Source organism: Pseudorasbora parva, chromosome 15 (assembly GCF_024679245.1).
Source record: "Pseudorasbora parva isolate DD20220531a chromosome 15, ASM2467924v1, whole genome shotgun sequence".
Taxonomy (NCBI): domain Eukaryota; kingdom Metazoa; phylum Chordata; class Actinopteri; order Cypriniformes; family Gobionidae; genus Pseudorasbora; species Pseudorasbora parva.
This window is the reverse complement of record NC_090186.1, coordinates 35719285-35744557: the sequence shown is the minus strand read 5'-3', so window position 1 is coordinate 35744557 and position 25273 is coordinate 35719285. Positions and strand designations below refer to the sequence as shown.

Below are 25273 nucleotides of genomic sequence, written 5' to 3'. Positions count from 1 at the left end.
ACACGCTCTCTAAGGAAATTCCTAAACATGGCTTTGCCTTCCTGATCAGTGCGAACGGACGAATAATACAGCCAATATATTTCTTAATGTGATTTAATGTACTTGGAAGGGTGACAATTGGCAGATACACTAGTTATCCAGTGACAGCTTCGTCCACTCAAAAATCTGATCTGCAGACTGAAGCTGTGAATTGCAGTCAAGCTGAGGAACAGCCGCCCTACATCCTATTGGCAAGGACAGCAAAGAACAGGGTCTATTAGCTCAACATTGTGCTAGGAAAACAGTCAAATCAGGCCAAGTTTTCAGTGTCAGCTGTTTCCTTTGAAATATGGACCATCTAAAACACAATTTCCACCAGAATTCATAAACACCTTAAAGTACATGACGTGAGGATGAGTTAATAATGGGTTAACAAGGTTCAGATCTAGATAAATTGAAGGGGGGAAAAGAAACTTTTGCATTTGCTGTCTGAATTTGTCAGTTAAAAAAGAAATCAAAGAAATTCAGGGTATGAGTGATGCTTTTTATGCAGATTTGTAAAATATGCATTTTATACACATTATGCATAGCATGCTACTAAATGCCTCAGTAGAAGTCGTCACATCTGTAACTTCACATGAAGACAAAAAATGACTGGAGTCACATTTTTAAAACACAGACAGCCCTGCTAGTATTATTGCTTGTACCTTCGATAAAGCATAATTCACCATCAAAACTTTGGTAAAATAGACAAATCAACTGTATAGAATCAATGTACATTCTTTACATAATCTATAATAACAAATATTTCAACAGCATTATATCATTTTAATAAAAAGTCAGAGGTATGAATTACATTGTTGTCTACTTTGACCTTTGCAGTGTAAACTACACCTGTAAGCTTTATGGCACTATGTAAACTAGATGAGTGTTATTATATTTATTTGTTAAACTGTTAAAAAAAAACTCCTAGCAAAAAAAAAGTTCCGTGTGCGAGGTAGTTGAAGATCTGGAACATCTCTTTACATCTTATTGGCTTTCCAGGAGAGGTAAGAGTTCCAGGCAACAGCCACGATCTGAACAACCGCTAATCTGAAAAACACCAGCATGAACAATCCCTGTAGTAGAAATCATATGTGTTATGAATGTGATGCATATAAAAAAATAATACAAATCCAGGTGAAACAGACCAGCTGACTCTAGTTGTTAACCCCATTGGGGAAATTCAGGTGCCAGAAAGAGAAAGATCAAACAATGCACACACACAAATATTTGACACATTTCCCACTAAAAATAAGTGCATAATTAAAGTTTCCCGGCTTCCTTCCCTTTAATGTCCTTTCATAATGCATAATGACATGCTGCACTTTCCCGTCCCATCCGTTCTTTCTTTCTTTCCCCAGCACTGCTGGATTAGTGCCCTGTTGCAATGGGCGAATTATCATTATCAACGATCACTTGACTTTTGAGGCTAAAAGGGTTGTATTTCAAAACAGAACTTTACCTGTGGTGGAGAGGGATGAAATAAAAATTGGCAATCTGCACCGCAGGCCAAAGCTGGAGAAATAAAAACACGTTGTATTAAACAGAACAGAATTTATTGAAGAAGAAAAAAGGAGTGTCAAGTACACCACTTACATAGTAATTGGAGATCAAGGCATCCGTGTAGTCCTATTGGGATATGGAAAATGCAGAGTAAATATATGATATGAAAAAAACGCTATTTATTATAATTCCTCATACTTCAGGTTAAGGATGCAAACCACCCCTAAACTTGAAGTATTCAACTTTGGTGGGACGATAAATTAAAGTTACTTACTGGGCGATAAAATTGAATAAAACAAAATTCTATTAAAGGAAGGAGCAGATTATCAGGGCATCATAAACGTCATTGGCACTTTTGACTTGGGTCAGTAGGTAAAAACACTTATCCAACACCACAGTGTCATACTAAAAGACACTTTGAACATCTTAACAACCAGAGCAATGCTCTAGCAACCGCCCACGACACACAGTGGCAGACCACACACACATTCTTTGAGAAAACTGGGGTTATTAGTTTTAATGAATTATTTTCAGGCAAAGGATCATAACTAGGCTTAGAATTTAATATAATGAAATATATGAAGCGTTTCTGACCCGGCTGCTTGTTCCCGTCTAATATTCCCTGCAATGTTTTGAGCAAATTGACATTTCTTCAGGCATAAGCAAGAACCTTAATACCAATTTTTGATTAATATCAATTTTCATGTAATTAAAATGAATCATGCTGTTGCAAAGATCCGATCAGAACCATGGCAGCTGCTTTTACAGATTTGTCAAAGGAAACTACTAGAACAGCAGTGAATACACAATAACATTTAAATAGTATTCGGCCTGCCCCTGATGAGCCAAAACATTATGACCCAATGTGCAGTGTTGCCAGTTACTTTGAAAAAGTAATCTGATTACTGATTACTCATTTAAAAAGTAACAGTTACTTTACAGATTACTTGATTTTAAAAGTAACTAAATAAGATTACAAGTTACTTTATTAGTTACATTCAGCAGTTGCCGACAACACCACTGCGGCCTCAATATAGAAATGACAACCGTTTTTGCCAACACTCACTTTATTGGAAGTGCATTTTTAACAGTAATGTCAACAATGTATCTCCTGACATTTTAAGCTGAAATTAAAAAATATTTATTGAAATAAAAAATACTCTCCCCGAGATGCAAGAGGAAAGCAAAAATATATCTTTTTTAATTTTCTACTAATGACAATGACTAAAATAGTAACTCACAGTGACTTGTGATAAATTACTTTAATCTGATTACTGGTATGGAAATAGTAACGTGTTAGATTACTTGTTACTGGAAAAAAGTAGTCCGATTAGAGTGACGCGTTACTAAGTAACTAAGTTACTGGCATCACTACTAATATATTATTGTCCCTCCCATTGATGCCAAAACAGCGCCGACCCACCGAGGCATGGGCTCTAAAGACCACTGAAGTTGTCCTGTGGTATACGGCAACAAAACGTTTGCAGCAGATCCTTCAGGTCCTGTAGGTCGCGTGGATCAAACTTGTTGATCCAGCACGACCCGCAGATGCTCCATTGGATTGAGATCTGGGGAATTTGGAGGCCAGAGCAACATTTTCATCATGTTCCACAAACCATTTCTGAACAATGTGTGCAGTGTGCGTTATCCTGCTGAAAGAGGCCACTTCCATCAGGGAACACCATTGATGAAGGGGTGTACCTGGGCTGTGTACAATGTATAGGTGCACAAGAATGGCTGGTCCCAGGGTTCCCCAGCAGAGCATTGCCCAGAGCATCACACTCCCTCCACCAGCCTATCGTCGTCGCACAGTGCATCCTGGTGTAATCACTTTCACAGGTAGACACACACATACACGGCCGTTCACATGATGAAAAAGAAAATGGAAATCATCGGACCAGGCCACCTTCTATGTGCCCCTTGTAGGCCCTTTTGACAGTGTACAGGGGTCATCATAGGCACTCTGATTGGTCTGCAGCTGGCCATATGCAACAGAGTGCATGCACGTTTTTCTTCATTTTTTTCCTTGTTCTCTGTCCTCATGGTATGACTAAAGACGCTGGTTCCTAAACCCAGCCTAAGGGTCGCCACTAAGATTCCCTTAAAGTGTAAAAGCTCCACAACTCTGCATCAACTGCAAGTCAACACCCTCCTATCCCCGGCATATAAAAAGTCATCTGGAACACGAGGGCCCTTTCCTCTGCTAGTGTCATCTTTTGAAAGGTCATCTTAGTGAGACCGAGTGTGTAAAAGAAGCCTGTGTTAGAAACTTGTGCTCTTTCTGTTTGTACTCTTTGCCTTAACAGTTTCTAATTAAGAACGAACAAGGCGCCGGCCACCTGGGGTGAAACTACCGCGGGGCTGAGGCGTCATTATATTGTTCCCACTGAATTTGACGTCACAGGAATTTAGCCCCTGAGGAACAGAGAGAGCTTTTCATTTTTTTTGGACCGTTTTGAACACACAAAGACAGAGAACTCAACAGGGAGGCTAATATTCTTCATCTTCAGAAGTGAGCAACATCAGAGACCAGCCAAATCCTGAACACCTTGGAAACTGGCCACAAGCAGAAAGCTGTAAGCAACTGTTAACAATGATCAAACCAGAGGTTCAGAACAACCCTGAAGACTTGAATGTGCGGTGGTCTTGTCACTTCAGTATGACGTTGATCTATTATAGCACCAGGTTATAAAGCGTCAGACATCTCATGATGAGAACAATAACGAGTGGATGAGTTTTCTGTTCTAATCTAGTTTTTTTTCCGCGAGCTAATGCACACTTAACCTTTCAATATAACAACATCAAACGCTGCACGACTCTCTAGACTCACACTTGATGATGATGCTGCAGTTGGTGTCATCTGGTAAAGTTAGAGAAAGTAGTCAGCGGGGAGATGGCATTTAGCCTGACTTCACAGATTATGTAGGCAACATTAATTGTTTTAGCAGTTGTAGGTCTTTGCCAAAGTTGATTGAATTAAGATTTGAAGTGCATAAGAAATGTATTTAATTAAATATTTAATTTATATAATTATATAAAATTGTTATATTTAAAGGACTTACATTCAGTCTTTTCATAAGAATGAAGTGTGCAATTTTTTGCAGTTTAATGTGGTGCCAATACTGGCACAGAAATTACACACTTTACCTTTAAAAAGAAACTGAAAAACCATTACATTAAAATGATTAATATGTTATTACAAGTAATTATACAATAAATATTAATTATATTAACAGTGCCTGGTTTGTTCTTAAATCATATAGCCAGGACAAATATTTTAGTCATAATTTAAGTAAGTAAGTAAGGAAGGAAGGAAGGAAGGAAGGAAGGAAGGAAGGAAGGAAGGAAGGAAGGAAGGAAGGAAGGAAGGAAGGAAAAATAATACAAGAAATAAAGGAACAATATTAAAAAGGAGGAAGGAATTAGGGAGGAAGGAAGGAAAAAATACTAAAAAGGAGGAAGGAATTAAGGAAGGAAGGAGGGAAGGAATGAAGGAAAAAAGATTAAAAAGGAGGAAGGAATTAAGGAAGGAAGGAGGGAAGGAATGAAGGAAAAAAGATTAAAAAGGAGGAAGGAAGGAAGGAATATTAAAAAGGAGGGAGAAAGAAAGGAAGGAAGGAAGAAAGGAAGGGAGGAAGGAAGGAAAGAAGGAAGATTAAAAAGGCGGAAAGAAAGAAAGAAAGAAAGAAAGAAAGAAAGAAAGAAAGAAAGAAAGAAAGAAAGAAAGAAGGAAAGAAAAAGATTAAAAAGGAGGGAGGATGCAAAGAAAGAAAGAAAGGAAGGCAAAAGAAAAAGGGAGAGGAGAGGAGAGGAGATGATACTGGTCTTTAGTTTTTCAAACTGTATGATGCCAAGGAGCCCCAAATATGATGATCCGTCATGAGGGACTCCCTTAATAACAGAGATATTTATGTATGATAAAACATTTAAACTGTTAAACTGATAAATAGTAAGTGTGACATTATAAATAAAACATATTTTTTCCAGTTTTAAATTGGCTATACATATAAACCTGAAGAAGAACACTTTAATGAATAATGACTTTCCCAAAAGATGTGCGAGCAGCTCACATTAAGAACACAGTGAGCGAGATAAAGGGACTACAGTGAGACAAACTCACTGGAAACACACAGAGCACACACACTTCTGACACGTATGTGTATGGCAAACAAGGAGAGAAACGTTTAGAAATTAAACAGTTAGACTGTTCGGTAGACTTAATCCATTTTTGCTTTGTCTTTTAATTATCTGAAATTTTAGATAATTTAGAACCTTCTGGAGGACCCCCGTTTGAAAACCCCTGCTTTACATAACGGCATCAGCATCACCCAGTGAAAAATCCAGATCAGGTTCATGATTCTTTTCATTTATCAGCTGATCTGAGCTAAAGCGACGCTGGGTTGACTAACTGAAGGAGGGGTCCCTGGAGACCCCCTCTGGGTTAAGTGCCTGGGACAGCATCAGAACACCAGCTCACACATCAACTGTCCAATCCAACCTCAGATCAAACCAGTGACCTTTCCATTACTCAACCAGGACCTTAACCACTAAACAAGCACATAATGACTGCCGCTTGCTTCTGTTTAAAGGGCACTTCAGCGAGCTGCGTCTCAACCGCCATCTTCTCACTCTTCTATCACAGAATTGCCTGACCTATAGTCATTATAAACAAAGACAAACACCGTCCACAACAAACCATGGGTTAAATCAGCATCAGAGACAGTCCTACTAATACCTAGCAAGTACAAATCGCGTTTTAATGGATCGGAGGGATATTCCTTAAGTCGATTCACAGAGCAGCATCACTAAAGTTAGTGATTGGCTTTCAGCTCACATTGGCTGTTTGGGTTAATGAGCGCATTTATCATTAGCTTTCTGTCTTTTCTGGCATTTAGGTGACTGACCTTTCAGTCTCATTTTAACTCCGCCACCTTTCCTACATAAATAATAGATGATTATCAATTGCTGCGTCAACCGTTGTTCCTAGCCCATGAGTCACTCCTCCGTCCAGCCCTCCGTCCCTTCATCAGGAGAAATAATCTCGAATTGTACCGTGCCAATATAAGGATCACAGGACAGAGAGTAGACTTTCAGGACTGCCAATGGAGTTGGAATATATTTACACTGTCAGTGAGGAACTATATTACACCTGAAAATATGTGTGGAGTTTAGGAGATACAGTGAGGAAAATAACACCCTGAACACCCTGCTATTTTGCAAGTTCTCCCACTTAGAAATCATGGAGGGGTCTAAATTTGTCATTGTAGGTGCGTGTCCACTGTAAGAGACATCCAGAAATCATAAATATATTTTTTTTTTAACTATTTAAATTTTAAGTACTGTAAAATAATCCATTATGAGGAAAAAAAAAAGATTTTAACTGTCGGGCTCGTACATAAATATTTTAATGCCTGTCTGCTCGGGTCGGGTTCGGTTACTGCTCTGTCGGACGCGGGCCGGGCTCGGACAGAAAAATGCGTCCCGATCCGCACTCTACTGTAGTCAAGCTCTTTAATCAGTAGAAAACATTTGGTGCATCATTAAGAGGAAGATGCAACAAAGAAGACTTTAGACCGTTGAGCAACTAGAAGCCTGTATTAGACAAGAATGGGACAACATTCCTATTCCTAAACTTGTCTCCTCAGTCCCCAGACGTTTGCAGACTGTTATAAAAAGAAGAGGGGATGCCACACAGTGGTAAACATGGCCTCGTCCCAACTTTCTGTTTAAACTTTTATTATGTCATCTATGTTGTATTCTGAATAAAATATTGAAATTTGAAACTTTGAAAGTTTATATTTTATTTGTATTATTTTTAATTAATTTAAGTTAATTTAATTAATATGTTTAATATAAATGCTGATATTTTTTAAAGTATTATTTTGTAATAACATTTTATTATTTAAAATAAAATGTATTCATTTTAGTTATTCCAATACAACGCTAAATTATCATTATCATTTTTGGATAACATTCCAGTGTATCAAAAACATTTTTTTGACTCCAGGTTCAGCTAAAAGCACTCATCTTTGAATAACACTAGTCATCTGTGCTGTCACAATGCTAATGTTTAATCCAGGCTTGTGATGAAAACTGACCCTCTTGAGTTTGACCACATTCTCCTCCACAGTCAGTCCATTGAGTGCTCCAGATATTCCCAGGAAAGCACCCAAGAAACACGGAGCAAAGGCCACCTGTGGATATGCAAAGACCTGATTAGATCAGAGAGCACCTAATTTAACACCTTTCCCATCAAGTTAATGGAAACCTTCTTGTTCATGACACATAAATGTATATTTAATCAAGTTCAGTGTTCATAACAAATACCATTATACCGTTAATCCAGCCTAATTGTTAATTTATAGACTACTGGCGCAAATTTTTACATCTGATGAAATATGCATGTACTTGTTGAAAGCTATCAAGGAGACAATGACAGACTGATGAATCCATTTATTATTAGCACACTAGATCACAGGAATACCTTCATGTGTGGTCTCCAAAGGACATCCCAAGTAGATGTGTGACAGAAATGATCACCAAAAATGTGTCAAACTCTAAACCAGTCTAAAAGACTAAAACCAGCCCATTTGCTTTTCCTTTGACCTTTGGTATAAATTCCACAATGTTTTATATGTTATAATTTCAATAAACAAACAAAAGGAAATCCCACACACTAAAAATACTTGCAACAATCAGAAACTTTTTATTAGCAACGTTTCGGTCTCATGACCGTCAGCAGGCATATATATATCGGTCCGAAATGCATATATCGTGAGACCGAAATGTTGCTAATAAAAAGTTTCTGATTTATTGCAAGTATTTTTAGTGTGTGGGATTTCCTTTTGTTTGTTTATTGAGATTTTTGGAATCTGGGTATCCTTCGTCCTACGCACCTACCTATTAGTTACAGGTGTGCAATGGTAATTGTGCACTAATACGTTATAATTTGAAATGGTGATTGTACTACATTTTATTTGGAAGCGACATTACATTTTTCACACTTGCTTATAGATATAAGCTATTGAACATGCTGGCATTTCCTGCTACTGTCTGTTGAAATCTTTGGCTGATAGCTAATTGATAAACCAAATGACTTCAACATCTGAGGATCTTTTTTGAAAAACATCTTTTACTTTTTTAGGTTTATGCAGCCAGTGTAAGACCATCAAGAAAACACAATTTAATATCCAGAGACGGAAAAAAACACACACACAACTTCTCGCTGGCCATATGGGCTTTTAGAAATTTAGAAAGTGGGTCTCTAAAAATAGCCCTAGAATCTCTTTTCTGAATAAATGTGGGAGAGCAAGCTGGCGTTGTAAGCGCTGTTGTTTGGGTGTAATCCGGTGATGGGGAGAGGGCCTGTCTTGCGTGCCTTTGTCCGCTTCATCCTGTACATTCATTCCACCAATCATGTAAACAATGACTTATGCAAACACTCATTTGTTTGACTGCCTATCAGGGGATGGATTACTTGACATGCATGAAGGGAGAGCTCAGATGGGATACCCAAAAGGGATAAAGCACGAAGCAGCTCTTATAATAAATCTTAAAATAAATAGCAGCTCCTAAGCACTTCACATGTGTTTGCAGACTCCCCAAAAGAGACACAACAGTCAGCTCTGAGGACAACTTTCCACGGGTCTATTTATAACTAAGAGAGGAAAGACAATTTGTAACATACTGAATGTGGAGATCTGTTTTACTTTTGGTCTGCTGTGTTAATTTTATTATTAATAAATGGGGGAATGACATGTCATATATGACTGCAGATCATCTGAATGAGCATCAACAATGTTATGGAAATTGCTGAACCTCTCATTTAAAAGTATTATATATTTTATTATTGTTAATATTAATAATAATATATTACAAAACACTTTCAAATAAATTATTTCTACAGTACCGTGTGAATGTGGAAACATGCTCATTAAGACTGCTTTTATTTGATCATAAATACAGAAGAAAAAAACTGTAATATTGTGAAATATTATTACAATTTAAAATAATGGTTTTCTATTTTAATAAACTTTAAAATATAGTTTATTCCAAGATGATAAAGCTGAATTTTCATTACTCCACTCTTCAATGTCACACGATCCTTCAGAAATCGACCGGTACTTTATATATACACAGTATTTATGCCGTTATTGTACATGTAAATTGATTTAAAAAAAAGTGCATCCCTGCTGCCGTGTGTTCCTCAGGCACCTAGCCATCCACGTGATGTAAAGAAAACGTGATTCATCAGACCAGGCCACCTTCTTCCATTGCTCCGTGGTCCAGTTCTGATGCTCACGTCGCATGCCCACTGTTGGCGCTTTCGGCAGCGGACAGGGGTCAGCATAGGCACTCTGACTGGTGTGTAGCTATGCAGCACCATACACAACAAACTGCGATGCACTGTGTATTCTGACACTTTTTTATCAGAACTAGCATTAACTTCTTGAGCAATTTGAGCTACAGGAGCTCGTCTGTTTGATCAGACCACACAGGCCAGCCTTCTCTCCCTACGTGCATTAATGAGTCTTGGCCCACTTCTTTGGACCACTTTTGATCGATATTGACCACTGCAGACCGGGAACACCCCACACGAGAAGCTGTTTTGGAGATGCTCTGACCAAGTCACCATCACAGTTAAGCTTTATGCCTTACCCTTGCCCATTTTGCCTGCTTCTAATACATCAACTTTGAGGACAAAATGTTCACTTGCTGCCTAATATATCCCACCTACTAACAGGTGCCGTGATGGAGATAAACAGTGTCACCTTTCATAATGTTATGCCCGATCGGTGTGGTAAATAATCGGTTGTTGTTGTCTAGTTATGTCTGCCACAAATGTTTATTAATACCCAAGATATTAATACCATTTAGATCTTACACACATGCAAAACATTGCTCACCTGGTCAGCTAGCATTTTCTTCAGAGCTGCACTCTTAGTACCACCAGTAACAAATTTGTCCAGCACCTTGTACCATCCACCGACCACTGGACCCTTCAAAACACAGAAAACTTCATTAAATATGTGTAGCACATTAAAAAATTCAAACACGTCAGTAAACAATCATGAACACAAGCTTAGAACATTGAGACCGTGCCAGTGGTTTCATTTGTTTATGACGTGATTACGAAAACAGCGGGCTGTAATTAGCTCCAATCCTCTGTGAATTAATGAGCTTACTTTTTTATTTCCCAGTGTGGTTTCAGTCTGGGCCTGATTAGCAAACTGATCAATAAATGTGTCAAACAGCGTCTACCGGGGGTGTTTCAGTCAACGGTGACAACTGAATTCTTCGGTAAATCTCTCTTTTAATGCAATTATAATTTGTGGTTCAGCAGCATTGATGTAAAATCACCCATCAATGCTAAATTATGCATATGGGCGTCTTTAACAAACATCTGTGCGCTTTTTTTTTATGCCCAGTGAGAATATAACAGCTGTACGCTATCTTTCTGCATTCTTTCCTGTCCTTTTAGCAAAACAAAGGACGCCATATGACACATAAAATGATTAATGCTAAGCTTGTGCGTAATTTGGTGGATCTGGCAATAAGAACAGAGCCTACAACCATAAAATGGCAACAGAAAATAAGCCCATGACAAATGCAATATAATTACAGTCAATGGACAGAAAATCTTTCACAGATTTCATTTCAGGAGATGCAGGACAAGTTTTACCTTAAGTTCTGACCTATGGTTCACACTTATATTCGAACAGCAGTTCTTACTGCACTAATAATAACAACTGAGGTCTGATGTTTAAAAGGCTCAGACTTGTAAAAGCTTTGAATCATACAGGCCATTTGCAGATTATCCTCAAGTCATTTGAACAGAACAAGTGCATTAATGCTGTGTGTGTGTGTGTGTGTGTGTGTATGTGTGTGTGTGTGTGTGAGTGAGAGAGAGTGTAAGAGGAGAGAGAGAGAGAGAGAGAGAGAGAGAGAGAGAGAGAGAGAGAGAGAGAGGGGAAGGGAAGAGCAGGATGCTCAATATGTCAATCACTGTGTGCAGTTATGCAGCTCCATTACCTGTTCCAACAAATGACTCCCTACACAATACATTATTACAATATGGCCATAACACAACTGACATTTTGAAACAAATGTGTCATCATTATTTTTTTGTCTTTGTGAAATTGTATTATTATTTAACGTAAAAATCTCATCTGACTACATCTGGAAGTTGTTTTTAATTCTAGTTTGAAACATTGAGTGCTTGAGAATGAAACAAAAAACGTTCCTTTTTTTGTTTGCAAGGATAGTATGGCTTTAAATCTTTAACAGTCATACCATCATTTAACATTTATAGCAAAAAAAAAAAGATCAAGTGTACATTTTGTTCAGTTTTTCCCCCAACTTTTTACTTTTAAATGTGTTAACATTAAGCAAAGACATTTATGCTGTTTCAAAAGATGCCTATTTCTTTTGAACTTTCCAGGGGGAAAATGTATCTGTGGGTCCTTATCACAATAAGGACATTTTTGGTATGTCAGAATATTTTATTTACCTTCAGAGAATGATACCCATGAAAGGCTTTTAAAACTCTTGTGGTCTAATGTTTAAATAACACCAATCTACAGTTGCAAAGCAGGAGGATCTCAAGAGAAACACATGCAAATGAAACAGAATCACAGGAGACTTACGACGAAGAAGAAGCCAATGCTCATCATCTTGGCTGTGCGTTTCACGCTGTGATTGGCCAGTCCACGGCGCTCAATCAGCTGCTGGGAGATGACATCACCCACACCCACTAGAGAGCCTGGAAGAGAGGGAGAAAGAGAGGGTGCCAGTCAGGCATCTGTTTGCCCCCACTGCCCAGCGTGAAGGCCTGCACTCAGGTAATTACGCCAAAGAGAAGTGACAGGAAAGACTCTTTCAGATTTTTGCTGCCCCATTCACTCCATACCGACTGAGAGAAGAGAGGCTAAATGATAACAGAAAGAAGTTGTAAAGGATAATAAATCCTGACTTTTTGACCTTTAGCCTATCATTTACACCAAGTTTAGGGTCAGTAAAAAAGAAATTAGCATTATGATTCAGAAAAAGATGCATTAATTCAACTGATAGAGTGACAGTAAAGAAAGGCATTAATAATGTTACAAAATATTTTTTATCTGAAATAAATGCTGTTCTTTTGAACTTTCAAAGAATCAAAGAAATAAAGAATCCAGAAAAAAAATGGATTACACAACTTTTTTCAACATTGAAGATCAACAAATCTGCGTATAAGACTGATTTCTGAAGGATCATGTGACACTGGAGTAATGATGCTAAACAAAAATAAGCCTTCCCACCACAGTAATACACTTCATTTTAAAATTATATAAAAATAGAAAACAATTATTTAAATTGTAAAAAAAAAAACTTCAAGATATTACTGCAGCCTAGGTGAGCATAAGAGACTTCTTGCAAACCACACTCTTTGTTTAATAGCGTACATAATATTACAATCTTTAATAATCTTTAGCTCATTAAGTATATGGGTTTCTACCATGTAGTGACTTGATTACATACATTTATTCTTCTACAATTATTCATTAATAAATATATAAATATAACCATAGAGAACTCAAATTAACCGAGATCATAACTATAGTAAAACGAAGACGCAAAGAATCCATCCAGTCACTCCACAATGACCTTTAAATGTCATATTGTAAATTTCACGTTGCATCGAGACCCCCTTAGGAACCCCACAGGAGGTTGTTTCCTAATAGCAGGGACAGATGTTATCCTGTAAAACACGATTAGTCAGATAAGCCACGAAACATATTTCTGAAATCACTTTGGAAACATTTTAATCCACTGCAAACTTAGAAACTAATACCAAACCCACATTTATTAATCAAAATGTTTCAAAGGTTCCACAATGTGTCCTGACGCAAGGTATATTTGCAAACCCTTTTCCTATTACAAACCAACTGGAAAAGCCTTCAGTCTTTAGTGCTGTCCATTTGCACTATGATGCATGCATAAATTCATCTCAAGCACAGTATTGGCCAAAAGTGATGCCCAACCTATAGGAAAATTAGCTTCTTCCCACATTATTCACGTGTTCTACGTTCTTATTGTATCATTTGTAATGTCGCAATAAAACATACCAAATTGTATAGTGAGTATAGCATATTGTGTAATTTTGACCAGACAAGCTTGCACTCATTATTCCCAGCCTATAATTCAATAAATCACTATGTGGCCGGTATTGTTACTTTGCAGGTTTTATAGAAAATAGCCAGACGGAAGGAGCTGGAAGATGAAAATAAATAAATAAATAAATAAATAAATAAATAAATAAATAAATAAATAAATAAATAAATAAATAAATAAATAAATAAAATATAAAAAATATCAAAATAAAACAAAATTGCCTGAATGCCTTTTCTGACCACCTTATAACAGCTTCTAAAGACTTGAATAAGACCTCCAACCCAAAGTTAATCTCAAACTGTAACCAAGGCTGGATTGAGAGGTTGTGTACCAGTAATGAACCCACTAGTTTTATCTACTGCAAAAAACATTTGCCAAAGAAAATAAGGTCTGGAATGTGAAAGATTGAATTCTGAATTCTGCAACCCGAGAAGTTGAAATTGAACAACCTAGCATTGGATGGTGTCAGATATGTTCGCAGAATTCAAACGGAGTGTTTTAATACCAAATGAATGCATAGTGTCAGATAACCCTTAAGTGAAACAGCAAGGGGAAACATATTGGTACTGAGGATGCATGTCTGCAGCAGGTGTTGGAAAGATCTACAAAGTTGCAAATCAACCAGTAGAAATCCTTCTGAACACAATGAAGTATGGAGGATCTGTTGAGAGAGCAAATGTGTATTTTCCAACATGAAAATAATCCCAAACACACAGCGAGTGCAAAAAAGTTGAGCACATTAAAAGTGTTAAAGCTTAGCATTTTGATATCTTCAAGTGGCTTCTTTAGTCCCCTCCCCTGACCTTAAAGTCATTGTAAATCTTTGGGAAACTGTAAACATAAATTGTGAAAAATCATGCAGGTCTTCCATTGAAGCTTAACTTTGGGAAGATTTTGGAATTGAAATGGAGTCAAGCATGGAATGTATAAAGTTTAGTGAGTCAGCTGTAATCAAAAGGAAGAAAGGACCAGTAAAATATTTTAAAAATCTGATTATATCATTGCCAGTTTATGTATTTATATGCCCATTTAATTATTATGGAGTTTGCCTGTTTTGTCAAATAATTTTTTCATTAATCAAGTTTATTGTATTCTTTTTTTCCAATATAACACTTTTCATATTTTGATTGTTTGGTTGAACCTGAAGTGTAAAAGCACATATCCCCTCCGGACACTGGCCACTACTCTCTGTGTGTGTGTTTGTGTGTGTGTGTGTGTGTGTTCATCCATTCATCCATGAGGAAACACTGAATGAACAAAAGCTGTTGAATATGAGTGATGGAAAGCTTAAGATAGACAGCAGCTCATCACATTCTCCCCATTTTCACACACACTGTGTGCCAATCACATTGACAGAGCTGTTTCCCTCTAACTCCTGGAAATGTCACAGGTCTCCTTTCTCTTCACACACTCTTCGATCGTCTGCAGAGCCATGCATTATGCATGAGTGCATAAACTGAGACCTCACTGGATATTGACATGTATCGCAAACCCAAAATGAATACAAACCTCAATAAAAGAAACAAAACCAATAGAACCCATCACAAAAGAGAATTCTGTTCTTTCCCCCCACACATGCCCGTGTGGATCGTGACTCTGAGACCATTCAGTTCAACTAATATAACGTAACTAATATAACTGTATATATTTACACAGTACTGTGCAAAGGTCTAAGGCACGTTAGTATTTTCACACTCACAAAAAGTGTTTAGCCAGTTATTTATATATTTCGCTGTAATGTGTCAGTAGGAAACATCAGTTTATCAATTTCCAAACATTCCTTTTGACATTCATTGTAATAAACCAGGGAGATTTTTGTATGCACAATGAGTCTGACAACAGCCGGTATGCTCCACACGGAGATCTGATGTCACCATCATCAAATCCGTCTGTGATTACATGAAAAAAATGGCGACAGACTGAGGGCCCTATTTTACTGATCTGAGCACATGGTCTGAAGTGCATGCCTCAGGTGCATTCAGGATGTCCAAATCCACGTTTGCTAGTATAACGATGGAAAAAACGGTCCAGACTCATAATTAGTCACGGGTGTGTTTTGGGCGTAATGTTCAATAAACGCTGAGTCTCATATTGGATTCGCTATTTACATGGTGGAATTTGCAAGCGAAAAGACTGAACACTTCTCCAAAGAGGAATCCTTTTATTTTTAATAATTATAGATATTGTGCAATAAGCAGTGTAAACACGTTGTGCACCCGTCTATAGGCACATATTACTAACGTGCATTTTAAATAATACACAAAAATATTGCACTATTGACTTTAGACCAGGTTTTTGTTGGTCAATGGCGCAGTCGGTTTCATTTGCCTCAAAATAGCAATAGTACCGTTAGTAGATTATTTATACACCACTAAAAACATAGTTATGTATATTATATTGCATTACTGTCAATAGATCTTTATAAATACTACGCATTGCACCTTTAAATGCAAAGGGTGGTCATCAAATACTTATTCGATTTAGTTAATATAAGCTATTTGATCAATAAAATATATTTATGAAATTATTTTTGAAAGCATAAACAATTTCAATTTTTGTTAACTGAAAATGATTTATAATCAATTTTAACACAAATTGTAACAACGCAATATAAAACCCTTTGGGTAAAATTTATTTTGAAAGTTACTTGCTATTTAAATTACTGGCATGGCATATGATGTACTATAGTTATATTCTACAGGCATATCATAGTACTGAATTGTATAAAACATAAATATTACAGTACCTGAATGAAAAAGGTAAAGTATGCAAAAGTATATAAAAATAAACTCTGATGCAATAGAACCTAAATGAGGTGGATCGACCTCTGATAAGTGAGGTCACTGTTCAAAACGTGGCGAGCTGGAGAGAAGCCGCTTTTGTACACAGCATGCCATTGCAGGAGGGCGGTGTGAGATGAAATGCCTTGGAGAGGAGGATGCTGGGAACTCTGGTCTCGCTCCAGAAGGTTGTTAACGGGCACAGCGGGGTGATCCACCAACAGAAAGACTGTGTCATGCTCTCACTCAACCCCACACAAACACAGCAGACGATGCCTTTTCTGATCAGTGAGAGAAACACGCTGGACTGTCCGATTGCATTTTACAAGCACCGGCCTTGTGCTCCACCGCAAACACCGTGACTCAGTGTTATGACATGACTAAGAGTACACAGGCACTGGACTGATGGTACCAGCAGTGGGTTTGTGACACTAACACTGCTTCTTCAGAATTACCACTGAGTTCACAGAAAGCCCAGAGTAAGCTGGTTTAAGCCAGTCAGTGATGCTCCATCTTACATACTAGCATATGACTAACTTAAGCTCATTTAAATAGTTACAAAACGTATAAAGCTGCTGTCACTTTAAGGCTGAATGCACGGATCCAGTACACTGATACACATCTGATATTCTCCAACTGTTTACCTTCACTTAAGACATAATCAACTTAGTTTATGTGAATACTCGCCAAAATGAACATTTTGACATCCGTTTTCTTCCATTTTGTTATAAACTATAAATCAATGTTCAAAAAATACTGTGAAATTATTGAACTTCACGTGACCCTACAAGAGTGATTTCTGAAAGGCTTTCTGCAAAAACCCAAACTAAAAAATCATCCACTGACTTTCAAAGCTGCTACAGAAATGTCTTTCGACCTTGATAGAAATGTAGAGGAGTAAAAAGTATGATATTTGTCTTTCAAATGTAGTGAAGTTTAAGTCATAAGTTGCCAGGAAAAAATAATAAGTAAAGTACAGATACTCAAAAAGTGTACTTAAGTACAGTACTCAAGTAAATGTACTTAGTAACTGTCCACCTATGGATTAGGACACTATCTGAAGAAAATAATATAAAAAAGATATACAACAGCCATTATAACAGGTTTTTTATTATTATAGGCATTAGTATTAGACTGCTATTTGAAGCAGATAATATTGGCAATTATTTTCCCCAATACTAACAATACCTAACAGCAAAAACAGGGAAAATATGCTAGGGAATAAACTATCTATACCTAAACCTATATAGCATTCAAAGAATTCTTATCTTTGTTATTTGTTATCGCTTATGCTAAATTTTGTGAATATTAAAATAACTGTTTAGTATAATTCAAACGTAATTTATTCCTGTGATGACACCTGATTTGCTATTTTCAAGCTATTATCAATGTTATAAACAGTTACACTGCATATTTTAGTGGATTTTAGTGGCAATGATAAAAAATGTTCAGGAATATTTGAATTTTTTTTTTTATATATTATATATATATATATATATATATATATATATATATATATATATATATATATATATATATATATATATATATATATATATATATATAATATTATATATATAAAGGTATCAGTTATTTGACTGCTATTGAAAGCATTAGGACTGTTTTAAAGAAATAAAACAGACCTTTATATAAACCATTGACCATTATCTCGATTATCATCCATAACAAAAATACAAAACATAAATCTTCCAGAATTTCTCTCTATATTGATGTGTGCCTAATGAAAACACAACTATAAAAATTCAAGCTGTTTACAATGACAACAATGTTTCCACATCAATACCCCCTGATTTCTAAACACTCATTACGCTTCACCTTGACTGGCTAAATTGCAGGATCCTTTAAAAAAAATGACTCTGCAGCCAAATACAGAACTGCCAGGGAGGAGAAATGGAGCAACAACACATAAAAAAAAAATTGCAACTGCCTTTAAATTTAGAGGACAGCTGCTTCCTCACACTTGCCCAAATATCATGGTTTACAAAGGACATTCTGCCTTAACGACAGAGCCCAGCGAGGCAACGTATCCCCTTTTAAGTGACCTAACCTTTTCATAAAATGTCAAGGAAAGACTAATAATCCAGTATAGCAGACTGAAAAGAGCCAGAAACCTTTGCCATGCTTTTACTGGGTCATCTTATCAAAACAGCACCGGCTTATTGATCATGGTAGAGAGAACCAGGCAGACAGGAGGGCAGGGGTTGAGTGAGAGCTAACAGCATGTTGTGAGGCGATAATAAACACTTATGTTTTCCATTTCTTGGTTGAACTTGACGTTAACAGATTGAGAAGCACAGAAGAGTAAACTCTTAAAACATCTGTTAAGAACAGCCTGTCCTGGGAAGACCGTTTCTCATTTGCGTTCATCTTTGCAACATGCAAACAGGTGCTTGAAAAAAACATTCCAAGTCTCTGATTACAAAAAACAACAAGAAAACAGCAATTTCATAGGGAAACAATGTCCATTTATCTATATTAGCAAAGACGACGACCCCAGACAAACATAAACACGGTTGTTTGCCACTACGCTGTGCCAAATAAAATGCAATTTACCACACACTCAGGTGCAATCTGGCCTGTACCTCGTGCCAACTGGAGTATGGCACTCATCTATGCTAAATGCATCTCGAAATATGCTGATGTCAGCACAACACTTCCCACCGTCTGTCCTTGAGGGAGAGTCTCAGAGGAAGAACAGCCCTGATTGACGCATCTTGTGCTTAGTGAAATTATCTGTGATCAATTTGGCAGGGACCTGCACGTTCTCCGCGGGGACCAGCGGCAGGCTACGGCAACTCTACCCATTTAGCTGATGAGACCGGTGTGACATGGCTTACTTGGGCTACAGTAAACACATTCAAGCCCTATTCGCTCAGATTTGCCCTCTTTGGATGACATTGATTTTTTTCGGTTCTACATTTAGCACAGATTATGGGGTTAATGCATTGCTAATGACTTGAAAACGGAAATGTAGCGCCTTCATCCCCTCCATTCATTCATTTATTCATTCGCTCATTAATCTCTTCCTCTTCACATCTGTACCTGTTATAAATAAATCCATCTATCACTTCAACCAAGTGCATCGGTTAAAGCTGAAGTGTGTAATTTCTGAGCCACTAGTGGCAAATAAACAATGGGTATAGTCTATTGGATTTAAAGAAAACTTGCATACAACAGCCATTGTAAGTCAACAAGACCGAAAGTGCATATGAAGTTTGCCATTTGGGACAGGGCCAATTAATGTTTTTACATACCCTCACACACCCTAGGCCCTATCATACACCCGGGGTAGTGCAACGTCAGGCGTGACAAGTGTTTTTTGCTAGTTTCAGCCCGATGCAGTTTCCTTATTTTCACTTCCAGCACCACGTTGTTTAAATGGCAAATGCTCCCACGCCCATCTGTTCGTCCTCGGGCACGCTGGTCTGAAAATGAGTGTGTTTAGGCACATTGTTGGTGTGTTGCTATTTCGAAGAACTGAAAACGAAAACGGCGTGTTTTTTGTATTATTTAAAGGACACGTTAGTAATTCACAACACGCATACACTCTGTTTATTACACACGCAGCAGTACACAAACATTTTCATTTTAAAAATAAAAGATTCCTCTCTGGAGAAGCTTTCAGTCTTCCCGCTGGGAAAAACTGCCTTGTAAATAGCGGATCTGCCATGGTGCAAGTGCAACAGTCTTTTAAAGGGAATGGGAGATGAGACTCTGATTGGTTTATTGCACGTTATGCCCAAAACACACCCATGACTCATTAAGAGACTAAGGCTACGTCTACACTAATCCGGATAAATTTAAAAACGGAGTTTTCATCTAAAAATGCTGCGCGTCCACACTATCATTTCCAAGACGCTTCGACTTGCGTCATTTCCTCAACTCGTTTATATACTCATTTTGCGACAATGTCGAGAAAAGGCACTGAGTTTTTTAACAGTATGTACAAACTGACATTAATATTTAACAAGGCTGTCAAAACAGAAAGCATCCAAAACAACTGCTGTACAATGTCGTTCCCCATCTTGGCTGAACTGGTCATATGACTGCATCACATGACTAAAAATGCGTCATCGTATTAAAAAGCCTCCGTTTTCACAGTCCACACTACTACGCGAAGACGGCATTTTCAAATTTATCCGCTCTGGAGAGCGTTTTCAAAACGATACGTTTTCATTGACTTAAAACGCTGTCTCAGTGTGGACGGGAGGCCAAAACGGAGAGATAATATACGTTTTCAAATGAAAACGTATTAGTGTGGACATGGCCTAAGGCAGTGGTTCCTAAACCTGTCCTGGAGGACCCCCAGCACTGCACATTTTGCATGTTTCCCTCATTAGACACACCTGATCCAACTCATCAGCTCATTAGTAGAGATAGCAAGACCTAAAGTGGGTGTGTCTGATTAGGGAGACATACAAAATGTGCAGTACTGGGGGTCCTCCAGGACAGGTTTAGGAAACACTGGCCTAAGGTACAACCCTTTTGGACCATGCGCCTGGCGTGCTGACAGTTTTTTCCATCATTAAACTAGCAAAGGTGCACCTGCGCCATGCGCTTCAGAATAGGGCCCCTGTTTGCATTTATTGCGTGATGCTTTGGTCCCTGCTGTGTGCGTTTGTGTGTTTTGAAGGAGACGTGACTTTGGAGACGCTCAGAAGGGAGGGGACCTTTTGTTTTCAAAGCTAACTTGATATTGCTAGCCTCTCCGAAAATCACCTACCCTACCTTTAAGTTCAGTCTAAGTCAGGGGTGTCCAATCCTGATCCTGGAGGGCCACTGTCCTGTAAAGTTTAGCTTTAACCCCAGTTAAACAAACCTGAACCAGCTAATCAAGGTGTTTTTAGGGATACTAGAAACTTCTAGGCAGGTGTGTTAAGATAAGTTGGAGCTAAACTCTGCAGGATTGTGGCCCTCCAGGACAGAGTTTGGACACCCCTAGTCTAAGCGAACATCAATTCATCATTTCACAGAAAGTGACTGAAGACTGCTGACAATTCATCTTTGCCATCACAGAAATATATTAAAATAGAAAACAAATAATAAATTTCTTATTTTAATAATTCACAGTATTGCTGTTTTACTGTATTTTTGATCAGACAAATGCAGCTTTGGTGCACATAAGAGATTATATATAAAGAATAGGCCCCCTATATTATTTTACATTATTTTATGTTAAATATTTGTGTATTAATATTATAATAATAATAATATTAGTTTACAATATTTGACATTATTTTAATCATATATATATATATATAACCTCGCCCTAAACTCATGTCATTGGTTGGGCTGGTTGGGACTCAAACAACCAACAAATACACTCTGTACATTAAACTGGCTTATGAACAAAACTACGCCTATTTTAACATGAAAACTTAACCTTGAACTTCCATCTCACTCATGTCTTTCACCTTGCCCGAGAATGCCAAGTTTTATTGCATTCGATTTATTGGAAGGTAAGATCACGTCCCTTGGTCTGTGAATAAGCGCTGGGGCACTCGACTGAGAAAACATCCAGATATTATTTAATTTTGAAATAACCCCGCTTCCCTCTCATTTAAAGCATCTTGCTGTCTAATATTAAACCTATACCCATAGGGCTAAAGTTTCTATAAATATTAGATCCCTCCCTGTTGTGGAAAACAAAGGCGATGAATCATAGCTTATGTCTGTAATCTTGATTACATAAACTTGCATCCTCAATCGCGCTGCGACACGAGGCCACTGGTGATTTTAAGCATTTTGGCCAAGTTGTTAATGGCAGCCAAGCACTAATTCATCCTAATGCTACAGTTGGAATGACTCAGTACACCCAACAGCTTGTTTAAACATGCTCATTCAATAACAATAAAATGTACTGTCATTACCCTCATTTTGTTAAAACGAGGTGAAGAGATTCCTGTCAAACGTGTCTGATTAGTTAATCACACATGAAATTAAAGCTGAAGTGTGTGATTTCAGAACTACAGCGACACCAAAAGGGAACTGTAAAAACAGTGACTGTTTTCAAATGAACTATTCAAACAAAATGCATTTATTAATAAGTCTTACGTGAAAAAAAGCATGTCAAATATTTCAGAAGACTTCCAGAACAAGACATTTCCCTATTGCTTGGTTTCAATATAAAAAAACAGCCTTTTTGAACTGAACTCGAGTTCTGAAAAGATTAGTATGTTTCCATTGTACAACTCAGATCACAAAGGGCAAAGAAAGTTTGATTTCATCATCTGAAATGCTTTAATCAACATTCAGACAAAAAGAAAGTCTCCAGAACAACCTGGACTTCAACCATTAATATGTTGTTTTGTTCTGCCATCTTCTGGTACAATAATGTAATTGCAGCAGTATATATATATATATAAATGATAATAATAATAACCAGTGACGGGGCTTTTTTTTTATTAAATCAAAATTAATAAATACATTTAAATTTAATAGCATTTAAATTAAAAACAATAGTTAAAATAACCAAACCAACATCCCCTTAAAGGGACAGTTAAAAACAAAAATCAGCCCATGATTTACTCACCCTCAACTAATCCTAGGTGTATACAACATTCTTCTGTCAGACGAATACAATCGGAGCTATATTAAAAAACGTCGTGCTAATCCTTAGCATTGTAAAGGCAGCCTAAAATTTGAAGCCCAAAAAACTGAATCCATCCATTATAAAATAAACCACACAGCTCTGGGAGGTTAATAAAAGTCTTCTAAATCGAAGCAATGCGTGTGTGTAAGAAAAATATTAATATTTAATATGTTATAAAGTAAATTATATAGGTTTTCCCAGACCGCCTTCCATATTCAATTTATGCGAGAGGTGTTACACCTTCTTTGTTGAGTTGAATACAGAAGACAGTCTGGTGGAAGCTATATATTTACTTTATAAAGTTTTAAATATGGATTTATTTCTTACACAAACCTATCGATTTGCTTCAGAAGGAGCTGTGTGGATTACTTTTATAATTGATGGATGTACTTTTTTTGGGCCTCAAATTTTTGGCTGCCATTATAACGCTTGGATTAGCAGGAGATTTTTTAATACAAGTCTGATTTTATTCATCTGAAAGAAGAATGTCATATAAACCAAGGATGGCTTAAGAGTGAGTTAATGATGGGGTAATTTTCATTTTTGGGTGTGCTATCACTTTAATCTATACTTCCCCCTGTAAAAACCACAATGACAAAGTTCAAGCAAACAGCGAAGCAGACTGTTGCAGGGAAGGGTTTCTGTTGTTTATATGGCTGATCTATTATTGATGCTCAGAAACAATCCTGCTGTTTAGAAGTGATAGTGCTAATAGGAAGGGTAAATATTTAACCAATAGCATCTGAGACAGAGTTGACCTAAAAGGAAATTGGGAACATCAAATACAGGGCAAAAAGAAAGAGTGGTCAGGACATAAAAGTTGGAGAGTTTGTAGGGAAGAATACAGCGCCTCTTACCAGCAGTTATAATCTGCACTGTCCATGGACGTTTGGCTATCAGCCCCTGATAAGATCTCCAAAGACCCGCCATGGGACAAAGTCTAAGATAAACACAAGACCACTGAAATTAATGAAAACTGCTGCAGAAACACTGAATAACTAACTTGAGCAATAGCTAAATTAGGATGTGTAATATAAATGTCAGTGTCTCAATTATTGGAAGAAAAATATTCAAACAAATATTTTTATTTTTTTTATTTATAAAATGACAAATATTTTATCATTTCTATTACCAAAGGATTTGCAGCGATTGCTTGCGTCCAGTTAAAACTGCAAATTAAGAACAGTGGGAAAAAAGAGAAAAGTCTAATTATTAAGAAATCTAAGAATGCAAGTTCCGATTGGAGGAGCGTGCACTAATATTTTAAGTCCCACTCTTTTGCCTTGACTCAAGGACACGCCTACAATAGGGGCCAAATCATGAATATTCATGTTACTCCAACCCCTGGAACAGTTTTTCACGAGAACTGGATTTACACTGTTCCCAACCTTAATAATCTGCCTTGAGCATCAATGATTTAATGAAGTCCCGGTGCATTCCGACAGTGATGTGAGACCTATGCGCGAGACGCGCGCTTTGGCTGAAAAATGTCGCGTGCAGTACGCGTCATACATCAAGAAAGAAAAAGTTTACACATACGGATAAGGACAAATCTGTTTCTTACTTTTACATACACAACTAAGAATGTCTCATCCACTGTACATATGTATTTTCCTATGTGTCATTAAATTTCGTCCAACAGTCTTCCCTCAAATGCATTATAACGAATCTTTTGTAATTGCATTTAATTTATGACTCTTGTACAGACAGTTTTAACCGGTACGAAGGCTTATGTTAGACAGAAGTGTAGTCCTACCTTGTCACGAAAAACTGTTGTACAGTGAGTGTCAGAGATGTTGACGATGCCGAAATTAAAGCGGTATGACTGATGCTATTTCAAGATAGTTCAAAGAGGACGGAAAGTGACTTCAAAAGATGTAGCTGAAGTTTAACCCCACACTCTTGATTAAGTATCGTTTGTATGTCTTTCTTCAGGACAACTTGATGGGTGTTTGACAATTCATTTTAACCCAAAGCAATCAATATAGCGTGATCTATGAGCGTGATGCTTGAGTGTGCAGCGTGAAGCAAGCAAATTAAAACGGAACATGTTTCAAAATAAAAGTCTAGTAGTGAAATTAAAATGGGTTTGTTCCCGTTTTAAAACGAAGAGTTTAATTCTTGAATTACAATAAAAATCAGAACAATTAATCTAAAAATCATGATGTACAGCAAAAATACATTTTTAGTTTTTAAACTGATATTT

At 37.2% G+C, this 25273-nt stretch overlaps 1 protein-coding gene across 3 annotated transcripts; it reads right to left on the bottom strand.

Moving 5' to 3' along the window:
* Positions 1-509: 509 nt before the first annotated feature.
* On the bottom strand, positions 510-25083 carry mpv17 (mitochondrial inner membrane protein MPV17). Of its 3 annotated transcripts, none has more exons than XM_067417915.1 (8): positions 24824-25083; positions 23925-24007; positions 12171-12286; positions 10431-10523; positions 7623-7718; positions 1618-1650; positions 1484-1536; positions 510-1097 (listed from the first exon to the last, which is right to left on the bottom strand). In XM_067417915.1, exons 2-8 carry the CDS (start codon positions 23995-23997, stop codon positions 1067-1069), a joined length of 495 nt encoding a protein of 164 aa, XP_067274016.1. In that variant the 5' UTR covers positions 23998-24007; positions 24824-25083; the 3' UTR covers positions 510-1066. The 3 variants fall into 3 exon arrangements, with proteins under 3 accessions (XP_067274016.1, XP_067274015.1, XP_067274013.1); XM_067417914.1 differs by having other exon boundaries at positions 510-1071; XM_067417912.1 differs by lacking the exon at positions 510-1097 and adding an exon at positions 1104-1403.
* Between the last annotated feature and the right edge of the window lie 190 nt (positions 25084-25273).